We start from the raw sequence: 25,191 nt of genomic DNA on the forward strand, positions 1-25,191 counted from the left end.
ACACGCAAAGCAAAAATCTAGGTGTGTCAATTAGATTCCTCGATAAAAGCAGAGAGTTCACTTGTTAAGCACAGTCTGTGCATTAACTCAAATATATCCCAGTTAAACCAATATTCTGGTTAATCAAAATCTGAATAAGACCGATGGGATATGCTTGTATGAATCTGGATTATTTAAGATGAAACTGTCAAGCATGACTCTGGTTTGTTCATTGATCTGGAATATGTTCAGTATATGTTGAACCATAAAGATTTATTCCTGTTAGGGAGATTTGATCGCCCTGCTAATGTTTTTATTGGCCCCACTACAAAAATAATTTTATTTTTATTTTTAATATATATATATATTATATATATATATATATATATATATTATATATATATATATATATGAGATATTGTCTGATGAGATATTTGTCTCTACTAACTTTGCGCATCTAGACTTTGCAATGTTTGCCTGCTCTTCTTTGGAGAACTGCTCAAGTTCAGTTAAATTTGATGGTGAGTGTCATTCCACAGATTTTCTCACACAGCTCAAGGGGGTGAATAAAGGCCTCCTATAGTGAAGCCATGTATTTTTGTAAGATAAATATCCATATTTCGAACATAATAAACACTTTTTTCTCACTTCCACTGATTGTTGTATGTGGAAGACGTTCAGGCGGATGACGTAAGACGTATGCGTCATGCGCGCGCCTCTGAGATAAGCAGTAGCAAAGGAAAACCAGTCTCCTCTTGGTTTATATCGAAATCCTCTGTCATTTTTCTTTACAAATCCTCATTTTGTCCTTCTAATCCGTGACCAGTGTTTTGTTATGTCTCCATGTTCTGTCACTAATCACGCAACGCATACGTCTTACGACACCCGCCGGAACGGCTTGCGTGTACCACAGTCAGCAAAAGTGAGAAAAAAAAGTGTTCATCATGTTTGAAACATGGATATTTATCTTACAAAAGCACATGGATTCGCTACAGGAGGCCTTTGGAGCCGTGTGAGGGATGCTTTATTACGGATGCGTGCACTTTATTTCACTTTATTTTCCTCCTTCAACCACTGTGTGCTCCGTTTTACTGTGTGCTTTGGATCACTGTCTTGTTGGAAGGTAAACCTTCTTTCCAGTGACAACTTTCTGGCAGAGGGCAGCAGATTTTCCTCAAGAAACACCCCATAACAGGATATGACCAGCTCCATGTTTTACTGGAGGAATGCTGTTATTTGGATGGTGAGCTGAATCTGATTTCTGCCATACATATAGTTTGGTGTTGAGGCCAAATAATTTAATTTTAGTCTCCTCTGCCTCAGAATCTTCAAATCTCAGTCTGACTGTATGTGGCTTTTCTTGAGGAGTGGCTTTTTTCTTACAACCCTCCCCTATAAGCCACATTTGTGGAGAGTTTGTGATATTGTTGTCACATGCACACAATGATCACTCTTTGTCATAATTTTCTGCAACTGCTTCAGAGTTGCTGTAGGCCTCTTGGTCATCTGACCAGTTTCCTCTTTCATTCAGTTTAGAGCGACGTCCTGATCCAGGGAGGCTCTGTGTTGTACCAAATACCTTCCCCTTCTTAATAATATACTTCACTGTGCTCCAGGGCATTGATAAATCTTTTGACATTTTTTGTATCCATCTCCTGACTTGTGCCTGTCCACAACTTTATCCTGGAGATCTTTTAACAGTGCCTTGCCACCCATAGTTGATTGTTTGCTTCAGTTGCACTACTAAAAACTATAAATGCTCCAGGAAAGCTCTTTTTATGCTGAACTAATCAAAATGAGCACAGCTGATCACAGTTGAAAGTCAAATGGCTTTGTGTGCCATTAAGAAAATGATCAGCTGCACCTGATTGAGTTTACAAATCATTTTTAGGACAGGGGTGAACCTTTTTCCAACTCAGTGATTCTGTGTTTTTTTTTTGGTTTGTTTTTTCTGACATGTTGGTGTTATATCTTTCACTTGGATGTTATAGGTTGCACTGAGTAAATACAGCTGGATAAAATAAAAAAGTGTATGTGTATATGCATTCAAAAAACAAAAAACTATTTTTACAGAAAACGGTGGTATATTATTATATTATGTAAAATATTTTATTATTTTAATTATTTTTATTAGTAGCTTTCAATCCATTTTAACTGTAAGATTCTTTTTCCCTCTCTCCATATTTATGGTTAGCCAGACAAATCATTTTATTTTGGTGATGCAATTTACAGCTACAAATATTTAATTAATTTATGGCAAAAAAAAAAAAAAAAGATTAGGTTTGCAAATCCTGTCAACTTCTTTCACAACTATTATCAAATCTGTTATCTAATAGCTAATATCTAATAGCAAATCTGTAAATTGTTACAATTAAAGTATTAAAATTGCATTTTGGATATATACTTTTGAGATTCATCTTTTCAAATTTAGAACAAATGAGTACATTCAACGTTTGATTATTATTTTGTCTTGTGGACTACATGTAAACACTGGTTTTGTGAAGTAGCTTATTCAAGTAGTAAATAAAGAAGCAACCACTTTTCATAATGCCTCCTATTTTGTTAACATTTTGCAGATTCTGCAAGGAGTGCAGTGTGTAATCTTTGGAGCTTTGGAGTGTATATGTGAATATTCCAGTTGTATTTTGGATGTTTTCAGTCGTTTTCTTGACAGCTGTGTGAGTGAATTGGTCTTTCACCTCTAAGTTGCTGCACTCTTGGGCTGAGTTTGTGGGCAGGCCGATCCAGCGGATCTCCTTCTTCTCTTTAGAGATGATGTTCATGGCCATCAACACGTTGAGCGCATCATACACACGCCGACGGATGTTCTTCTGGTCGTACACCTGCTGCAAGTGCAAATACATAACCTCTGTTAATGTCTCAAAGCACACGGAGACGAGCCATCTTCCTCCCCAAACCCCTGCGTCTGCGCTAAAGTCGCTTTTAATTAACCTTTTAGCATTCCACCGGGGGTGAGCGATTAAGACTCCAGTCCAGGAAACATCAGGTGGACTGTCAGAACTAATAGCAGTCTATTCACTCCAGGTAGAAACAGCCCTTATGCAATGATCTAAGGCCAGCGTCCAAACCCGAAGTCTCATTATAAAAGAGATATTATCCGAGATCAACATTAAGAGTCTGTTCCAGCTTAGGGTTTTGGGACACAGCCAGACGAGAGCTGGACATTGTGCAGAACTACAGGAAGTGCTCAACGTTCTTCCTAAACCACAGACAGATAAATCACAGCTCATATTAACATGAGACGCTGCAGGAGGAACCTGGAGAACTTGAACATCTTTTACGATCCAGATCGGTTTTATTCTGCTGTGTAAACAGATGCAGAGTAAGAGATGGTCATTTAGGAAGGCATAATGGTGACTATATGCATATTTCATATCTGAAAAACCAGTCTGAGACAATGAAAGTCTTAGTAAATCAATAGCAAATGATACTCTAGAAAAGCATTGGGTAAAATCTATTATGGCTTCTAAAAGCTGGAGGTCCAGTTAAATGCGAGTCGTGAACCTTAATTTCAGGGCTGGGTATTTTGACAAATTTCACGATTTAATTTCGATTCACAAGTTTACGATTCAAATCAATTTCTTGATATAATTTGATTCAACATTTGATCCAGTTTGTTGTTAAAATATAAACATTTAAACAGTGGCTGTATTAACTTTGAAAAATTGAAAAACAGGTTAAGTAAAAAAATATGAGTATGTAACAGTGCACATATTTAGCTAAATACTCCTTTTGTAGTGTCCTAAAACACTAAGTGTTGAAACACTGACTACAGTTACGAGACGTGACACATTTCAGTAAGTTCAGTCAGTACTGATTCTCTCAACACGTCCTGATGTTCTTTCATGCTTATTCAGTGCTGTAACTAGTAGTAAAGAAGAAGAGATGATCAGTTCACGTCACAGCACATTAAAGAGAGCCAAAACTAGATTTATTGGTTGAATTTCATAATGAAATAGACATAATTTGAAAGCTGATACTTTGTTTCATTTATTGGACGGGAGGCACGCTACAAATGTAGTTTCATTAAGTTTTGTTCATGAATCAACTGAAAAGAGAACTGATTGATTCTTGGGATTTAAGAATCAATATTGCTTCATCAAAATGAGAACAGATTAAAACCAAGATATCAATATTTTCAACCTAGCCCTATTAAGTTACTAAAACTTTTTTTATCTCAAAGTATGGGAAACAGTAAAACCTGGAAGGGATCGACCTTAAATACCCATCAGGGTCGTGTTATTCTGTGGCACTCACCGAGTCGGTGGGCATCAGGCTGCTGGAGTGAGTGAACTCAGCCACCAGCTCATCTGCCACCTCGTTGTACGACGTAGTGCCTTTCTTTTGTACCTTCTCACACACCTTCATGGAGAAGTGTCTGAGGCCTTTACCGTTCTTATCCGCCCTCTTCATTCTCTTACTGCACAGACACAGAGAAAGACAAAGACAGAGAGTTTGCATGTTTCATTTCTGGACCATACATGTAAAGGGTAGTTTTCTTCATTTTTTAAGAAAAAGATTTTAAAAGAAATTCTGCATTATTGCATTATGTGGATAATGTTTGTGACAATTAAACCTCTTCCAATTCTCACTACCGTAATCTCATTACTGTAATGACAAAACAAGCAAAATGTCAAAATGTGTATATTAATACAGCCTTGGCTATACTTTCCTTAATTTATGCTGATTTGATTTTTAATTATAAATGAAAGTGTTGTAGCAGAAAAGTACTATATTGCAGCAACGAGAATTACTATTAAGAATGAAAATAATGTCACAACGCAAAAAACAAAAACAAAAAAAACAATCATAATAAAATTGGATTAATTTCGTCATGTAAAATTTAGTTTAGTTTAGTTTTTTTCTTGGTAACACTTTACAATAAGGTCCGTAAGTTAATATAATTAACTATAATTATTAGTAATAATAATATTAATAGTAATAATCAATATAATAACTAACATGAATAAACCACGAACAATACATTTATGACAGTATTTGTTAAAATTAGCTAACAGTTGTTTATTGTTAGTTCATCTTAGTTCACAGTGCATTAACTAATTTTAAGAAGCACAACTTTTGATTTTAATAATGCATTAGTAAATGTTGAGATTAACATTAGCTAAGATTAATAAATGCTGCAGAAGTGTTGTTCATGCTTAGTTCATGTTAACTAAAGTAGTTAACTAATGTCAACTAATGAACCTTATTGTAAAGTGTTACCTTTTTCTTTATTTCTTTCAGTTTTGGGATGAACATCTTGCAAATGTGTGTCCAAGAATAACCATGTGTACTCCAAACACACGTCTGGGATAAAGATTAATGGCCATCATAAACATATACTCCATTTACATTTGAGTTCTCATATACACATTCACACACTCTCTTAGGATGTCTTATGATGGACTGGTTTTAAAATGGTTTTGTGAAGCAGCAAACTGAGGAAAAACAGGAAAACAAGCGCACACACAGAGTGTGAGAGAGAAAGTGAGTGACTCAACATGACGTCAATGCATGGATACAAGCACACTCATTCACTCGATTCATTCATCTCTGCCACCAACAGGAATAAAATACTGAGAAAACCATGTGAGAATAAAGCACTAGACTCTAAAAACACAATAAAACCAGACAAATCTAAAGCTAGACTCCAAAATTATCTCGTTTAAATGACTGGAGAAGTCTGACACATGTTCATTCACAATAAGATCTATAACCTGCATTTACAAAACAGGTAAAAACCTTAATGTTTTTTTTTTTTTGGTGCACTAATTAGTTTGTCCACAAAGCGTCAACATCGCCCATATGTGCTGTTTCACATTCGAAACTAGACTAATTAGACTACTGTTTGAGAGTTTATGTGAAGGGTTAAAAATGCAGAACCTTAATTTAAATGGTTATAAATACATTTTTATTGCCCATAACATCTGGAGAGAAGTACTGCAGATGCTGAACAAGGATGAAACGTTCTAGTGTGCATGTGTCGAAAGTTGCAGTGTGCTTAAGTAGGATTTTGCATCAAAAATGAAGTATCCTTTGGGCTTTATAGGCACCGGCGGCCTACATAATCCATCTGTGATCGCAAGTTAGGGAACATCAACCTCCCTGTGCCACACTTACTGGAATTACACTACTGTTACACATGTCATATGCATCCGTGCCACGGGGGCTGTGCGGCACGTAAACGCTTGTGAGAGTTGAAACAAAGAGATGGCTCAGGGTTCGATGGTGTGCCAAGTACACAAATGTGAATGGTCTGTTCATTCTCTCTCTCTCACGCATGCAGAACAAATAATGCAACTGCACTGTGGGGTGAATTATGTAACCAGCATTCAATGAAGGAGAGAGGTGCGGACAAACGAGAGGAACACGGGGAGAGAGGGGAGGGTGCAGCACTGGCTGATTGGGGTTTCAGTCTTCAGAACAAATTAGTTCCAGACCCCCAGCTTACCAAAATTCATCCCTAATTGACTGAAAGTACTGCAGTGCCGTAAGAGGGCCGCTCACGCAACTCTGTGACGGAGAAGAGTGCATGCATTCACAGACACCAGCGGCTCACGCAGCTCCTCGTGTGTAACATACATGCACACACACTGATTTCTGCTTAGCAACAGTGCCGAGATGTGATCCCCCCTGTGAAGAGTGTTTCAGCATCACAGAAATGCAGTCTCAGGACAGAAAAGAGAGAGAGAGAGACGGAGCGAGGGAAAGATGGAGGGCTGAAAAAGAGGGAGGGGGAGGGAGCTTTATCTGACCTTTCACAGAAGACGACACATCTGCCAGAATGCAGCAAAAGCGAGAAGAGGCTCAGGAGAGTCACACAAGGGTAACGATGTGTGTCTGTGCTTGTTACTGTGACTGACTGCAAAGCAAAGCTATTTATAAATGATGGGGACCTAAAGAGGAAATGACTATATTAAATCAGAATACAAAAATGCTAATATTTAGTTTTTATTGAAGAAGTGTAGTTTCTGCTCCATTAAGCGGAAGTGTAAAATGAACAATTGTTTTCAAACTGGTTTCCTGGACCCTCCCCCTTCGTCGGGTCAGAATGTTCTGACTGCATCACAAACCCACAGTGCTTTGATTTAGAATCAACATGACTTTTGTACATTAACCTGAAGTAGAAGAATTAAAAAAAAAGGTTAATCGTTAGTAATTCAAAAATATGAGTAAAATAAGGAAACTTAAAAAATAATAGAGGCCTAAAATATTATAGAAAATGTGATTTAGTTATTTACACTTAGAAATCAATATTTTAAGTGATAAACTATTTAAAGGTGCTGTATGTTAGATTTTGACTCTACTAAAGCTTAAAAACACCATAATATGTTTGCAGATATTTAAGAAACATGCTAAGTTTACATACTTGTTTATCTGAAAAACAATGCTACAGTCAGTTATTCTCCTTTGAAAATGTGCGATCCGAGGCAGAACGTCTGTCTCTGTTTTGGTTTGTGAAACCCACCCACTGCCAGTTTACCCAATTGTATTTCGGCTCCCCGGGTTGCCAGTTGGTGGAAAACACAGCGCATTTCATTTCATTCATCGTCAAGTGCGCTCGTTCGTGTTTATGTCATCAATCTGGCAACAGTCTGAGGAGAAGGGGCCAGGTGAAAAAAACCCTCTGCAATACCTAGTTCAACAACTCGGTGTCAATCCTACATACAGCACCTTTAAATAAACTCTATATAAATATGCACGTGGGCCTATTTACACTTAGCAAGCTGTCAGATCGCAAAAACAAGTATATTTGCCCTCTGAAACGGATTCCAAGATGAATTATAAATGGATCGCAACAATATACACTACCGTTCAAATGTTTGGGGGTCAATACATTTTTTGTGCCTTTTTTGAATGACTTTGTTGAATGGTGAGATTCTTCTTATTATTATTTATGTGTAGTTAAAATATACGACATGCTTATTGATTTTAGGAAAAAAACAATCCAAACACAAGAAATTACATCAATCAAAGGTCAAACTGTTGAATGTGTCGAATCATATAAATACCTGGGGATGGTGATAGACTCTAAACTTACATTTGGAACTAACTGTGAACAAGTCTGTAAAAAAGCGTTTGTTTTGTTTGAGGAAACTGAATCAATTTCACATTGATAAATCCATCATGACCCTTTTTTATCACGCTTTCACTGAGTCAATTTTATCATTTGCACTAGCAGCCTGGTTTGGGAACCTCACTTTGAAAAATAAAAACTCGCTCAATAAAATAGTAAAGTGGTCCAGCAGGCTGATAGGTGACCCGCAGCTTAATGTGGAGACCTTGTACACAAAACAGTTACAGCGCATAACTAGTTCGATTTTAAATGACAGTTCACATCCTTTGCACACAGAATTGCAGCTTCTACCCTCTGGGCGTAGGTTTATAATCCCCAGGTGTAGAACAAAAAGACACAAAAATAGTTTTGTTCCTGCAGCCATTACTTTAAGGAATGAGTTATAGCTTATTGTGTACTTGGTTTTAATGTATTTTACTTCCTATTTGGGTATGAGGAGTTTTTTTTTTTTTTTTTTTTTTTTTTCGTTTTTATGTATGTATTATTTATTCTGGACCGATAAGAACTTTTTGATGATGTAGTTTTTGACTGATGTGTGATATGTGCTCTGTTTCATATGTGTGTATGAGGACTCTACTGCAAACAAAATCTACCTTCGGGTATAAATAAAGTAACTTGAACTTGAACAAACACTTTTATTCAGCAAGGATATGTTAAATTAATTAAAAAAGTGATAAGTGATAAAGACTAGATATTGTTAGAAAATATTTCTAATTTAAATAAATGCGGTTCTTTTAAACTTTTTATTCATTAAAAAAATCCAGAAAAAATGTATCACAGGTTCAAAAATAAATAAATAAATAAATAAATAAATATATATATATATACACTGGCTTTCTAATCTATTTGTATTCTATCCGTTTTCTTTTCAATTATTATACAATTAACAAAAGCAAAAAAAAGACGTCTAACACTAGCTTGCTCTATTCTTTTTCTATTCTATCTGTTTTCTTTTTATTTATTATAATATTTAAAAGCCCTTGCTACGTGTACTGCATTTAAGCTATCTGAGACTTATTATAGCACTTGTGTATCTTTGCTCTTTTGTTGATTTTGATTGCTCAAAGTCGCTTAAAAGCTTCTGCTAAATGACTAAATGTAAATGTATAAGTATATGTGTGTATATATATATTTATTAGTGTTGTCAAACGATTAATCGTGATTAATGGCATCCAAAATAAAAGTTTTTTGTTTAGATAATATATGTATGTGTACTGTGTATATTTATTATATATATATATATAAATACACACACATGCATGTAACTTTTGAACAGGATGATGATGTGTAAATGTTTCTTATTTTCATATTTTTTCATTTAGTACTGCACTTCAGAAGCTACAAAAATACATACATGATTCCCAGAAGACAAAATAAGGACAATTTACTATTCAAGGGTATGTTAACTTTTGAAAGGGGCCATTTTTATAAATTCAGTTAATATTTTGTCTTGTAGAGTATATAAACATCTGTTATGTGAAATAGTTTATTCAACACAGAACTAAATAAAAAATAACATGCGATTTTCATGATCCCTCTTATTTTGTGAAACTTATTAACATTTTGCATATTCTGCAAGGGGTATGTAAACTTACGTGCACAACTGTATATATATATATGGTTATGTATAGTAATATTAAGGATTCAATCAGCGTTCAACAAACTGAAGAGACAAACACTGCAGTAACACATCGTGCGACGGAGCGGAACGAACTCAACACATGGACACTTGCAGAAAGCACAGGACTCTCTGTGAAATTTAGCACCGACAACTGACTTCAGAGAACCACTGCTGCCTTCAACACTAGCACAGATGCCTCCTCAACAATAATAATGTTCAATTAAGACAGGAGCAGCTGAAGGAGAGGAGTGTGTTTGTATGTTAACAGAGAAACTCATCAGGGACACAGCAGCTCTGAAACACAACTGTGTGCAGCTGTGATCCTCCGCTGTCCTGCAGAACATCTGAGCCTCTTAAATCATAGTGAGACTACAGCACTTTCTCTCTCTCACACACACACACACACACACACACACACATTTGTCCCATGGGCACATCCATTTAAGGACATGTGTGGCTACTGATCCAAACATGCCCCAACTCAACTCATTTACCTGGACAAGGAATCACTCGAACACAGTCCGTCCCTGCAAAACACACATTTGAATATTTACTCTCTTTTTTTTTCCTTTCCTTCTATAATAAGCATTTTTTTATATGATTTTTTTTTTTAAATTTAAAATGTTGTTTCAAATGTATTTGAGTGAAAACAGAGGCTCACCTGTCTGAGTAATAGGAATCAATGTAGTCGTGTGTCCTTTTTTTGTTTCTACGAAGAAAAGGCCACAGTTAGTCAACAAATACACAAGGCTTGAGTTTTCCAAAATATTAGCATTTTATTCTACATGAAATATCGATTGCTTATAGAAGGTTTAAATAAGGCTAAGAAACAACATCCCAATGTTCTCCAAAACTAAAGCAAAAACTTTTTAATTTCAGATTTTCACTACAGCGTGAACAGAATCATGGAATCCAGTCATAAACACAGAGTCCACAGTATAACGCGGAAAGTCACAGAAATTGGATGAATAAATCCACAGTAGAGCTGTACTTCGGAATTTGATTAACACGGACTAATGTCTGTCGAAATTAAACCATGAAAAGACTGCTCTTTAAATACGAAGTGTTTGTTCTGTGTTCTCGGTGTTGTGGTTTTGTCTGTTACACATACTTAAGCACTCGTGGTGTTTTCAGCATTATTAATTAAAGGATTTAAACTGTATTATTTTAGGGAAATCACAATTTTACTTTTAAGTTTTAATTTCAACAATAACCCTCTGTTGCCCAAAAAAAGGCATTGCTAAAAACAGATTTTATTTTATTTTTAAATATTACATTTTTAACATTTTATGCAAATTGATTAACAGTTTTTCATAAAACCAGAAAAAAATAAAACATAACTCTATAAATCTATATTAAAAAAAATAATATTTTTATTATTAAAATGTAATAAAACCATAAAAACAGATTGCAGGAAAATTTAAAAGGAGAACACAGAATTTGAAAAAAATAAAAAAAAATACAATAAAAAACAAAATGGTTTTCACAGGGCCTTAAAAACATAATTTTAATTAATCTCTCAATACGTTTTTGTTAAATTGAATAAGTTTAATGATTTCAATTAATTAGACATGCTTTTTGCCTTTTACTAAAATTTATTTTAATCATTAAAATGGAATCCAGAAAAATTCAAACGGGAAAAAACTGAATACAAGAAGAATTAAAGTTAAGAGAAAAAAAAATAAACAATATGAAAAAAATAAATAAATAAAATGGATTTCATAGGATCCTACAAATATAATTTCTATTAGACTTTTAAGAAATTGTTGTTAAATTGTATAAGTTTGATGATTTCAATGAATAAGATGTGTTTTGCTTTTTAATAAAATTTACTTTAATCATTAAAATGGAATCCAAAACAAACAAAAAAAAGAAATAAAAATAACACTAAAATAAAAATAATAATATAGATTTTGCTTTTAAAAATAAAACTGATTTCATCACAAGAGGACAGTAGAGTGGCATCATTAGTGAGTGCTTTAAAAGGTGACATTAAAATCCCCGCATGAGAAGCGTGTGTGTGTTCTCTCACCCAGGGGTCCACTCGTCGCCCTCGGGAGGGTGCGCTGGAGTAACCATGGCCACCGGTGTTGTGTGCGGCGTAAACGGGCTGCCGATGAGGATACCTCCAGGATGAGACACTCTCTGTGGTGTGCTTAAAATCTGCAGAAAAAAAACAAAACAAAACAGTGCCAAGTTGTGCTTATTATAACTGAAGTTTGTTTGATGACAAGGTAACCCTGTTGAAACTGGTTAGGTATGTTTTGAAGCATGGCAGCTGGTCATGAGCTGGTCCAGATGCTGGTAAAGAACCAGCTCAAACCAGCTGCCATGCTTCAAAACATACCTAACCAGCATATGCTGTGTTTTTTTCTAACTGGGAAGACCAGTAGAGAGCTTTATTGGGTTTGGCTGGTTAGTTTTAGCAGTCACCCCCTGCTGGCAGACGCCGTAACTGCACCAATACGGGGAAATAAACCTGTTTCTCTCCCATAATTCAAAGATGGCAGCGTCCAGGCTGTGCACTTCCAGTGAGCACCTGCCATTGAGATGAATGGGAAAGGGATTCTCCGGCTCGGTGTTTCAGGCCACCTGCATTCTAATGTTGCAAAAATTCAGACCTTGTCCTGTTCTCATGCACAAGAACAGATGAGCTATTCTGGTGTACGAGGGCCTGCCTGAGTGCCTTTATATCCAGCAGCCTCCCTCACTTCCTCTCTGCTAACCTGAACGTGTGTGCTGCAGCCCCGGGGGAGAGCGAAAACGCCTCTGCAGCCCAACCACGGCAAGGACATCCTCATCCATCAGCGCTGCCTTACAGATGATTTGTCCTCCTGCTGTCCCTCTGGACACACTGGGATTGGCCCGTTCCCACACTACTGCTATCATTTCTGCGGTTATGCAGTGCATAGTGGGCAAATTTTGTGGTTGAATACAATACATCGGATTATCTGCTATTTCTGCCAAAACGTGCTGTATACAGCATACAGTACTGCATTGAATACTGCATCCCACAATGCAATGTGGTCAAACTGATAGTCTGTTTGCAGTGAATAATGAATCATCAGTACAGCCATAATTTGTATTCTTATTCAAATAAAATAAAAATTCAAATATTTACACATTAATTGCATTTAAATATAAAACTGTTTCCTTTATAATATGTTAAGTAGAACCAACTTCATAAATTGAATAAAGCATGCAGTATAATGTGGTCACGTAAATATTATTTAAGCATTATTAACATATTATTGTATCATTTATGAAATATAATAGAGATCGCGTTTGTTGTTATATTTTCAGTTTTCAATTTAGGTTGTTGAAATTTTCTTAAGTGTTTTTGTCATTTTATTTATTTATTAACTATTTCTATATAGCTTTATGTACAAAAAACTGTCAGTCTATCTCCACTGTGATGAATCAATGAGCAGTTAAAGTACAGCCACAATTCTTAACATTATTAGATATATTAGATCAAATTGTTATTGTTAGTATTATTATTTTTTTTTTTTTATTTAAATGTTTATTTTTTTATTCAAATAAGTAAGTATTTATTTATGTTTATTTTATTTTTGTTTGATAAGCTAACTTTGACAAATTAAATAAGTTGTGTAGCATAATACTGACACACAAGTGTTATTTTAGTATGTTATATAGTTTTTTTATTTAGAGTATTTATATTATTATTATTATTGTTGTTGTAGTATTTATTTTATTTTTAAATAGCTTTTACTTTTATATTTACAGTTTTCAGTTTCATTTGAGTAATTCTTTGCTTGTTTGTCATTTTGTCTGTTTCTAAATATATTTTAACAGTTTAATTAATTTAATTTAATTATTCAATGTTATTTAATTCACTTTTATTTTAGTTTTAGTAATTTTAGTACTTAAACTGATTTCAGTTAGTCAACATTTCTATTTTCCGTCACTGGATCATGTAGCATACTACTCTTTGAAACGTGTATCACTGCATATGGTTTATTCAGTATGCAGTATGCAGTGTGCAGTGTTATCTTATCATCATCCTGTTACTGTGGGGTTCACACGAGACGAGATGTTAATAAATATGCATGTGACATTGAGAGTGGAGGATGTGATTGGGTGTGAGATCTAATCAATCAGAAAGAAATCTGTATGTAAGTGTGTATCTAAACAACGAGCCACACATCTCTGTAACGAGTGAGAGAGGGTCTTAATGAGGGTCTCTCATGCCGTCCACTCGATAATAAGCTCATTAGCAGAGATGCAGCACACAGCGCCGGTCTGTTCTCCTCTCTCCTTTCACGGCCCTCCCGCTCTGGACTCGCAGAAATAATGGCTGCTTCCAAACAGGTTTCCCCAAAACACTCCTACTGCCATTCTGAGAAAAACAGGTCACGGTCTAAACTTGAGTATGAAGTTCACATGTCAGTGCATGCAGACAAAGCATGACAGATAAACAGGTGCACATTCTTTAGGAAGTCGACCTAAAAATGGCTAATTTGTAGTTTGGTACAGGATGAAACAGTTAAGCACTAAAAAAAAATAATAAAATATAATAAAAAAATAAAAAAAATACACATTTCACCTTTAAATTTATGCCGCTACAAACAGATACTTCCTGGCAGGTTTTCTGTTGTTAAACTTCAGTTCATCAAGGTCTCCTCAAACTCCATCCCCTTACAGCAATCCTTCTTTCAGCTCCCTTTAAACCCTGTTGTGTGTTTCCATCTTTTCTACATTCCTCTCTTTTGTTCAGCTCAGTGCAGCCATACTGACCCATAAACACCCTGCTCTCTCCACCCCCCTCCCGTTATCTGTTGTCTACGTACAGCAGACAGGCACATGCAGTAAAGTCATTCCAGCACTGTCAGGATTTCACTGCCCACTACTGGATACAGCATGAACTGCAGCACAGCTGTCCCATCTACAAACAGAACTCGCACAAGGAGCTAGAATTTGTGAACTTTGCTAGAATGGGTTAAGTCATTGCTTTTTAGTTCTTTTTAGTTAAATGTCTCATTTAAGGCATTAAGTTAATGCATTTAAATCATTCACTTACAATGAGCATTTTATTTTTTTATTTTTTTCAGTATTAGATTAGTTTGGGGACCAATTCTCACTATTAACTAGCATGCGTATTACTAGCATATTGGCTGCTTATTATTAAGCACATATTAATGTCGTATTCTGCATGACCATATTTTAGATCTCTTAATCCAGCCCATACCTAAACTTAACAACTACCTTACTACTGTAACTATTAATAAACAGCAAATTAGTTTAATGAGTGAGAACTGGTCCCCAAACTAAAGTGTGACCGTCATTATTAATCTGTTAGTTTAAAAAAAAAAACTTCCCCTTAAAAAATATGCTAAATGTTCATAACTTTAACAAAATAAGAGGGATCATGAAAATTGCATGTTATTTTTTATTTAGTACTGTCTTGAATGAGCTTTTTTTATACTGTTTTAGTAAATATACTATAAAGCCCTACTCATTGTTAGCTCATGTTTGCTCAGGTCCATTAAATAATATTCACTTAATAATGTGCTAGCAAATGTTAAAATTAATAACAAAACCTAAAAGATATTAATATCTAAAAGCCGAGATTAACAAATGCTTTATTAAGAAGTATTGTAAGTTAAATTTAACTAGTTTAGATAAAAAGTAAAGTGTTACCCATCGATTTATTTTTTGTGCATGATGTTGTTGACATTTTGTTGTCAGAATATAGATGTTTATTACAATATTTCCTTAGATCATAGCATTTCAAATAAATATTCTTCATTGTGTTTATCAGATTTACTGCATTCTTGTATTTTACCACTTGCATTCTAGATTCTCAATCATAGTTCATCTGAATCATTTCAAAGCTTTACAAAACAACCATAAGTGCTCATGGAATAAAATGTGATGAAAAGTTTTCCAGACTGTTGCCAACGGTGAATACATCATCAAATTGTTGGGTTTTTGTCACTTTTGTGACCATTTCATGAGCCAGCAGCCTGTGTTTTAATCTGTGTGTCTGTGTGTTTGTGTGACACTAACCATCTGGGCTCCCACATTAGAACTGACCATTCCTAGTGTGATCTTGGTGGCTGGGCTGTAGCTGGACGGCGTTACCAGGGAAATGTTGCCTGCAAACACAAACACAGTCAAGCCGATGCTCATAAATAAGAGCTGAGTGTTTCTGAAAGGAAAAACACATTTCACAGTCCAGCAGAGGCTTGAATGGATTACAGAATTGACAGAATGGAAATGGTGACTTGTCCACAAATTAGTTCTCTCAAGAAGATTAAGTTTTACTGTTAGCAAAGCATAAACACAATTCAGACGTTTTGCTTTTTCAATGTATCATCAATCCTGAAAAATGACTATTTACCGGTGAATCATGCTAGTTACTCAAAATCAAATAAATAGCATTCTATTGAAATTGCATAAAGTTGCATGTACAACTTTTATGAATTGAAGTATGTTCTCAAACTCTATGGGGCAAGTTGTCACAAGTGAAATGGTTGTGTTTTTTTTTTTTTTTTTACTTAAAATGTGATGTATGACTATATCCATAATCAATATTATGGTTTTTTTTTTTTTTTTTTTTTTAATATTTTGTGTGTCTATATAGGTGCTGTGTGTTTGTTTTGCAGTGTTTTGTATAGGTAGTATTGATAATAGTTGACAAATTCAACGAACTCTTATTTTGACATCTGGATCTCTGCTTCTTGAATTTCATTTACTACATTGAGAAGACCATTGTTTCACATAAAACCTGATATCAGTCAGTACATTACAGGCTTTGCAGTAAAAAGTAAAACAAAACTGCTAAATCAAAACACTGGTCAGTGTATCAAATCGAATTGAATTGGTCTGAATTTGAACTGGTATGAATTGACAAAAAATGCCTTTAAAATTTAAGAGATTTTCAGTTTTTTAGTTTGATTTTTTTTTGGTGGTGTTCATAGATTTTGTCTGTCATTTAAGCCACTTAAAAGTATGAATAATGTTGATTTAGATAATAAAGCTATCAAAGTATGTGGCACTTCATTTTCAAAAAGCATAAGGACACTTTTCAAACAAAACATTTCACAATACAGCTGGTCAGTGGATCAGTGGATTCATAGTTAACCCTAGAAAGCCTGACAATGTGTAATAATAGTTTTTGATTATTTTTCTTTTTTTACAATGAAACAATTTAATGAACCTACGTTTTAAATGTGTTTTTGTTGTTTATAATATTGGATACATTAGGCTTTTATGGCTCATATAAAATGACATAAGAGAATATGGAGGTCATATTCATTCAGAGGCCCATATTGAGCAAAAATGTGCAATCTGGTGCAGATGCTGATATGACTAAAAAATTAGATGCAATTCTGATAGCTTGTAATGAAAGCCACTGAGCTATTTATAAAAGCTTACTTGCATCAAATGCATATAAATATCAGTCATCACTCCACAGAGCCCAATAATACGTCTCAGTAAGATGATATTTAAATACTTAGCTTCATGATCAAAGCTCTGTAGTTTTTAATGTGGGGAGCAAAACATATAATGCAATGCAATACAATAATGATTGAGAAATGAACAAAAACGTTCCTCAAAAGCCTTATGGATCTTGTTTGATATTTTTCTAAAAAATGATGTATGGATAATCAAGTAAAGTTGTTTCAGTCCAGTAAGTGTTCATCTTGAAATATTACCAACAATATAAAAGTTCTTCTTACATTTACTTTATAAAAATCAGAAAAGATTAGACAACAAAAAGACATGTGAACCACAAGCTGAAGGAAGGTATTTTCATAATGATACTAAAAGACTTGCAAAAAAAACAACAACAACAAAAAAACGACCTATCTATCAATCAGACGACAGAAAACATGCAGTAGATTGTGTGCAACAGGTTTTTCAGCATGTTGATAATGTAGAGACCTTTAAAAATGCATATCAAATGTGATAAATCAGGTTTTTGGGTTGAAGTGATTCTCTACACGTGTGGTGCTTCTGGGACTTCTGTGTGAACGCATCATCCGCCGGTTAAATGTCACTGCAAAATGTTTCTAAAAAGTAGAGCTCTAGTATAATGTATTTACAGATGTCACTTAATTTTCTCTCTTGCAACGACATGTTTAGGTGTAGCTGAAGTGACTGTTGTTTATGTGTGGGATCTGAGTGAGGGAAGGTTACAGTATGCTGATCGAGGCCGAGACACTTGAAATGCTTTCTTTGAATTCTGAGGTGTTTTCTGAATGGAAATGCAAATCATGTAAAAGGTTGTGGCATATCACATGCAAAACCATGCAAATGGGCCTCGAAATCACGCACAAACATGCAATAGTGAACACACCCAGTACTGTCTGAATGAGACGACGCATGCCAACAACTCCCACTGCACACATGCCTGCGTCCCACTCACACACCCCAAACGACTCCGTCCTGAACATGCTCTGATCATCCAGCAGTCTTTGTCTGTCTTCAGCTGCGGTCGAGATGTCATACTGTGTTTACAATGTTCTATTGACATTAAAGACCAAATACCAATACAAAGTAGTTCTTACTTTTCATAAAGTACATCAGCAGATGTGGTCATGAAAACGTGGTCATGATTGCTACTGAATCACATTATACCACACATTATTATGCTATAAGCTATTAAATACTTTACTGAATACATCCAGACACATCTTTCTATCTACTTTACTGTACTAGACACACAAGATTCAAAGCTGTTTGGCATCAATGCAGTCAAACCTGGTGCTACACAAGCACATTCCTGCCGCATTTACAAATATAAACAAATAAAAATTACATTTAAAATCGGCATGAAACAGAAATTGTGTGATTGAATGATCGTCTTTTCATGGGACGGAACTTGGTTTTGTTTATCAGGAACTGAATGAGTCATTGTTGTTTCCTAATTGTGATTGTCTCATGTGCGTGTCAGACCGCTGGAGGTTAATGACTGAAACTCATCTGGCTTTTAGGTAGCCTTATTGTTCTGCCGTAACTCGTTGCTGTGGGTTGCGTCTGGCTTTGGATTTGACTGACAGACTGGCGTTAAGACACCATGAGCTTCATGCTTTCTAAACATATCTCCACTTTTCAACCTTTATGTTGCAATTATTCAGCTTACTGTATATATGAAATACAAGAAGTTTACATCAGTAGTCCCATATTCTTCCAATGTCTTTATACAATGTGTGCAAACATGCATAGAAAGAGTGTATGTACACACACACACACACACACACACACATATTACTTTTACTCTCAGCACAACTCTGTATACATTGGATTGCATAACTTTAATGTACTTGAACTGTGTATCAAACACTAGGAATATACAAGTATCGGATCAGGACTCTGTATCGGCAGATACTCAATATTCAATGACTCGGATCGGAAAGGGGGCACACAAAACCTGATCGGGACATTCCATGAAAACACTAAGAATTGTCCATTTTGAGTTCATTTATAGAAAGCGACGATGGTAGATGATATTAAAATTGATATTTTCCCTGATATTTAAGCATTTTTCCATAATCAGATATAAGTTCTGTAGTATCAGAGCCACCAATAAAAGCACCATCTTTGAGTGTTTTAAAGACTGCTCACTGTTCACAGCTAAAGATACTTGCTTCAATTAATAAACATTATTTAACATAACAGCCATTAACGCACAAATGATTAACCGCCATTAATGCACAAATGAGATGTGTTACACAAACACTCTATAGTTAGTTTAAGCTTGACAAATAGAGACAAACCCACTCACATAACCCATTAACTTTATATGAATTAAATTAAACAGCCTTAAATGAGTGCATGTTGGAAATAAAACGACTATTTAATTCTCTCTCTGCTGTCTATGCTCATAATTATAGTCTCTTATAGTCCCAATCACTCACCAGATTCATGCTCAGGGATGTCCCAGCATGGCCACCATATGTAGCTTTAAACAAGATCCACTCTTTCAAAACTCCCTAAATTACATAAATATTTACTATATAACCATTGTTACAAATTTGTACCATCTTGCATTTAAACAGTTTTTTTTATTTAGTTTTAATGTGACCCAATATATATATATATATATATACTATATATATATATTATATATATATATAATATATTATTATAAATATCTGTATATATCGGTTCATTTAAACAAATAAATATATCGGTTATCAAATAATCGGTATTGATTAAAAAACTAAATCAGTATCAGTCAATGTCTTTTTAGAAGCTGCACTGGAGCATGTATTCAGAAGACTTATTTAATGATGATTTTTCCTCTTTCTGGAGCTTGACAGCTTTCACTGATGGAAAAGAGTGGTTCAGTAATTGCTTCTGTGTTCTTTGGAACTCAGTCATAAATGACTGTGAGAATGTACAGAATGTAATGTTTTGGGTAAAGTGTTTCATACTGAAAGGTATGAAAGTGTCAGTGTACTCTGAATGAATCTTCACAATCTGCTCCAGATGGTGAGCGTACAGAAGCAGGACTGGCTGCAGTCTGAAGGGGTTTTGTGCGAGGCCTCAGAGCAGGAATGCCTCAGTGCCACACGTTCTTTACAGCAACAATGAGCAAAGCCACATTAGAATACAGCTGAGCAGCGGCCCGGGACACACACACACACAAATATTGAGCCCAATGTGTATATCATAAACCACACACACAGCGTGCTCAGTGTTACACAAATGCCTGATACACACAGATAAATGCAACTGCATAACGGAAGATATCAAAAAGAAAACACTGCTACACAAGGGCCAAGACAACAGGAGGAAAACACACAGTTACTTCCTGGGGCAGCCCAAACAGACTCCAGCGCTCGCTCAACACGACTCGAAACCACATCAGTGCCTGAGAAATATCAGAGACTATCAAAAACGACCAAACACAACAACCAGGGGCAAAAACACTTGCTTAAACACATATTTGATCTCTGGAATCACATTACACTTAAAAATAAAGCTTCCAATTTTGGGCTCCCAAATAGTTTTTAAAAGAACATTTATTATTATTATTACTACTATTATTATTATTGTGAAGAACTCTTAAAAAAAAAATAAATAAAGAACCTTTTTGCATGCTGAAAAACATTTAGTGCGTTTGAAAGGTTCCATTGGTTCTTTTTGGAACCATCAATGCAAATAAAGAACCTTTACTTTTAAGATTGTAGAAAGAAAAAAAAAATACCTCTTCATAAACCTATTTGAAAAGTTATTATAAAATTATACCAAATAAGTTTGTACCTTTCTCTTTACCTGTTTGTTTATGAAGCGGCACGACAAGCACTTCCATACTTCACCTTTAACTATTCCTTTCCTAATAAAAACGTTCAAGTTCTAGTCCCGCACACAGACTGGGACGTCCGCTACACCCCTCCCCCTGAACACAGAGCCGTGGAGGAACTTCCACAGTGACCCAGAGCAAGAGAGAGAGAGTGTGTTCCTCTCAGCATGCCGTCCCGACACACGTGCAGCCTTCCCAGCTGCTCTGACACAATCCCTGAATGCGTGCAACAAAGACAGCGCCAGAACGGAAAAAAAAAAAAAGTAGGGGTGCAGAATTTACCTGAAGAGGAGTGGCGAGCATGTTTCCTAAGCAGGCTGGGACCTGGTGTTCCTCTCTTTCCCTGTGTGTCCCTTTTGTTACCATTCAGTGGAAACTTGAGAGGCTGGCCAGGCATTGCCGAGCGAACGCAGAGGGAGTCCACCCGCCCGCGCTCAGACTTTCACCCGTGCTGAGTGGGAAACGCGCTCACAGCGGCCGCATTCAGTGAAAGCGTGTGCGCACCTGCTGCAGGACTTCCTCCCTCCGTACGTGCACAGACGCCGGTTTTCTCACAGCTCCTGCGGGCCGCTCAAACAGCAGGCGGGCGATTACTCTGGCCTGGACTGATCTGAGAGCAGTGGGAAGCCTCAGAGAGCAGGAGAACTGAATAGATGTGTGGCTGCACAATGGAGCGGCCTGAACACATGTTGTCACGCTGAGCTTGCGCTGTAAGACCGGTAGCACCGGTGGAAAGCACAACTGGATATGTGCACGAGTTTTATTTGCCATCCGAGCCACACTGGAAACTCACAACTGGATGAGTGCCAATGACAATTAAAAAGTGTTCAATCATACACTGACTTGAAAAGACTTGACTGATTTTAAACTAATTGCTGTCCTCACACTCTCCAACAAAAACACTTTTTACTGTAACATTAATTGTATTCATGGGCAGCTGAAGAGTACCATAAGTTGTTATTTAATTGTAGTTGTTGTGTTCTCAAACTTGAACTGAATTGATTTTAACAGTATCGGTGTATAATTTGCGGTGTATAATATTTTAAAAAATATACATGTAAACACTCACATTTATTCACCTCTGACCAAACTGTGCAAGTGCTTGTGACATACAAGGATGGCATGTTTACACTCCTATTGTGATACACAGATTAGTAAACATGGCCGCACGATGTTGCACAACATGAGTAAAGCAGTATACTGACGGTCGAAAATATTGAAATGGGGAATGTAATTAATTACAGGAAAAATTTTCACAATTAGGCCTATTAGTAAATAATTAGAATAATAAAAATCCCATGGAGTTTAGAGGTCATGTAAACATCTTAAATGTTCTGATTGTTAGAAATAATCACATTATTGGTGCACATGAAAATGTAGTCACTCTTTTCTTGTTTGGGTCTCCCTCGGTTAAAATCGCGGTCTGAGGTCACAATGGACGATTGCCGATGGGCAGTGGTTCTTAATTCATGTCTCTCTTATTTAACACACCTGATTTAGATCATCAGCTTGTTAGAAGTGAGCTCCATGCATGAACTGTGTTCCCATTGACATGCTCCCTACACAGTGTTCATTGCTCCCTACTCCCTGAGCAGGGGAAATCTGCTGAAGTTTACATCACTTCAGAACATTCATTCACAGATGAGCCTGCAGCTGCTTCACGCACAGCACAGAGAATTGTGACATAATATACCTCTGTAAATAAATACAATTTAAATTCACGTCTCGCACACTTCAGTGCCCTCTGAATGGAACATATACGCTCCCTTCAAACTGGAATCATGGTGGAATATCCTGTGATGTCCACTTCACAGGGCACTTACAGTCAAACGTCTGAAGTGATAAGAGAGACATACAAACTGTGCAGAGCGTGGGGTCGCGAGGACTGGAATTGAGATCCACAGGCCGTTTTATTTATGTAGACAAAATTAAGGTAAAATACATAAATAACATTAAGATTTTGTTTCTGATTAAATAAAGCAGTATTTGATGTCATACTATTTGATTATAGGTCAGAATCTATAGCTTACATGAATAAAAATCACAAACATGACACTTATATACATGTATATTGAGATATAGCTTACACTTCAAAAGGCTATGTTTTAATTGATTAAATATGGGCGCTGCAAGTTTCAAAGTCAGGTGCTGCGCTGCTTTCTTTACTGCGGTTACGGGGAAAACAGCTATATTACTGCCGAAAAGCACCACCTGCTGGCAGAGAATTAATTTGCATTGTTCAATAAGCCCTTCTGCTCTTTGTTTTAGACCAAAGCCAAAAACGACCCAGAAACGACGCAGAAAACACGCAGTTATAACGTTGGATCGACAAGAAGATAATGAATTATAAAACTCTGAAGATATAGCCTACTGTACACTAAGATATATTTATGTTACTAAACTAATATTGATAATAATTGTTTAAATTAATATAAAATAATATAATATAATATAATATAAAAAAAACACTTTTGATATTGGAAAAATACAAATCAGTATTTCACAGTATTCATACAGTTAGTAGTGAGGGAACGTATCAACAATTAATTAAACAAGCTTTTTATTATGGTAATATGGTCATTTAACGCTTGTCTGTGTGGTGCAATTAGACAAAAATTTTGTTCTTGAATGTCTATTGTTTATTGCCCGGACCCTTTTTTTTTTACTTTGAATGCAGCCGTTTCAAGACACCGGCAGGTAGTACATAAGAGTTTACTGCCTGCCAGTAATTGCCTGTAATTTCTTTAACTGCCAAAACGAAAAATGAAAGAATAAGGAAAGGGTTTACTGCACTCTGAATGAGCCTGCACTTGAAGAACCAGCCTTTGGACTAAGATAATTCATTAACTTATTAATTTCTGAACTTATGCTTCACACAAATTTGTCTGCAAATATATATAAAATTTTACCTTTGGAGAGGTTTTGGTTCAGAAAAGCCTTCAGATCTCCACACAGAGCTGCTGCGCCTACCTGAGTGGAGAAGAAAGTAGGGGAGAGTTAAAATGAACTGAAATATTAGTTTGCAACATACAGTGACTCCAGAGAGTATATGGATAGTTAAGTCAAATGTTGAATGTCATTTGGTAGCAAAATATCAAACCTATTAGTAATTTACTTCAAAGAAAGACAGCACATTTTAACGTTATCATTTATTATTATCACTTAATATGCATACATATGTATAATTTCCCAAGTTCAATGAATAAAGAACAATCTGTCTAAGTAAGCTCAAACTTATGAGAGATGATTTCAATGATGGTGACTCTCACATAGGGGTATCCTATGTGAGAGACACCTTATCTATCCCCCTGACCCCTACAATAATATTGTAATTGTTGTTTAAACGATATGCAATTTGACCGAGTATACCACAAAAACCAAACAAAAACACACCTAGCATGTGACCGCATACACTGAGATGTAGGTTAGATAACTGCAGAAGTTCACACTTTCACTGTGTGATTAAGTCTATTAAAATACTTTTAGAATGGAATCAATCTGCCATTTGAACGATTCCATTGAATGAATGACTCAATGACTCTCTCATGAAGTGATTTGCCACCACCTCCTGGCTATTTTAGATTTATATTTAAAGTATATTTTCCCTAAATCATTTCAAATATCAGTAGCCTATTCAAGTTTTTTTTTTTTTTTTTTTTTTTTTTTTTTTTTCCCTAAATCATTTTAAATTTTGGTGGTAAACTACATTTATGTCCTGCATTAAACCGTCTGTGTGAATGCATCTAAATGCCACTTCAGATGCAGATTCAAAAGTTACTTTCTGTTACTCCTGCAAACTAATCAACAGAATATGAAGTACAGACTCAGCAAAATTTGTCTGATTATCAATAGACAAAATTCTAGAAAATATTGAGATATCGATTTTTGTCATTATCACACACCCCTACTCTCACATCTAATCATGATTGTGATCGACTGAATCATGACATATGTATTATATTGTTATGGGTTGACAATAGCCAAACTTAACAGATAGTCTGTTCAAAATTCTGAATTAAAGTATCTGAATACTTAAATTACACAATAATGCATGTCATAAAATTGCATAAACTATCAAACCACGTGGTATATGCAAACAAATTATGTTAGGCATGTGCTCAACTGACTCAAATAACTTATTTTACAGGATGAAGTCAGCTCTTTCCGCAGGTGTCTAGCAGAGTAACCTTGAGTAGTTTATCACATTAATAATAA

General features: G+C 35.6%; 1 protein-coding gene across 5 annotated transcripts in view; it reads right to left on the reverse strand.

The window, feature by feature from the left end:
* The window catches only part of LOC109074109 (transcription factor Dp-2-like), a 48,447-nt gene that overhangs the window by 5,287 nt on the left and 17,969 nt on the right, over positions 1–25,191 (reverse strand). For 2 of the 5 annotated variants that reach the window (XM_042770841.1, XM_042770842.1), the window contains 7 exons: positions 23,886–23,946; positions 15,729–15,817; positions 11,731–11,861; positions 10,360–10,407; positions 10,193–10,225; positions 4,258–4,420; positions 2,679–2,825 (listed from right to left, as the gene is read on the reverse strand). In XM_042770841.1, the coding sequence (XP_042626775.1) occupies positions 2,679–2,825; positions 4,258–4,420; positions 10,193–10,225; positions 10,360–10,407; positions 11,731–11,861; positions 15,729–15,817; positions 23,886–23,946 (672 nt within the window). Of the gene's footprint in view, positions 1–2,678; positions 2,826–4,257; positions 4,421–10,192; positions 10,226–10,359; positions 10,408–11,730; positions 11,862–15,728; positions 15,818–20,948; positions 21,169–21,258; positions 21,866–23,885; positions 23,947–25,191 lie in introns of those variants that run through there. The other 3 variants (XR_006161722.1, XM_042770840.1, XM_042770843.1) reach the window with 3 other exon arrangements.

Source organism: Cyprinus carpio, chromosome A15, assembly GCF_018340385.1.
Source record: "Cyprinus carpio isolate SPL01 chromosome A15, ASM1834038v1, whole genome shotgun sequence".
In the NCBI taxonomy this organism is placed as follows: Eukaryota; Metazoa; Chordata; class Actinopteri; order Cypriniformes; family Cyprinidae; genus Cyprinus; species Cyprinus carpio.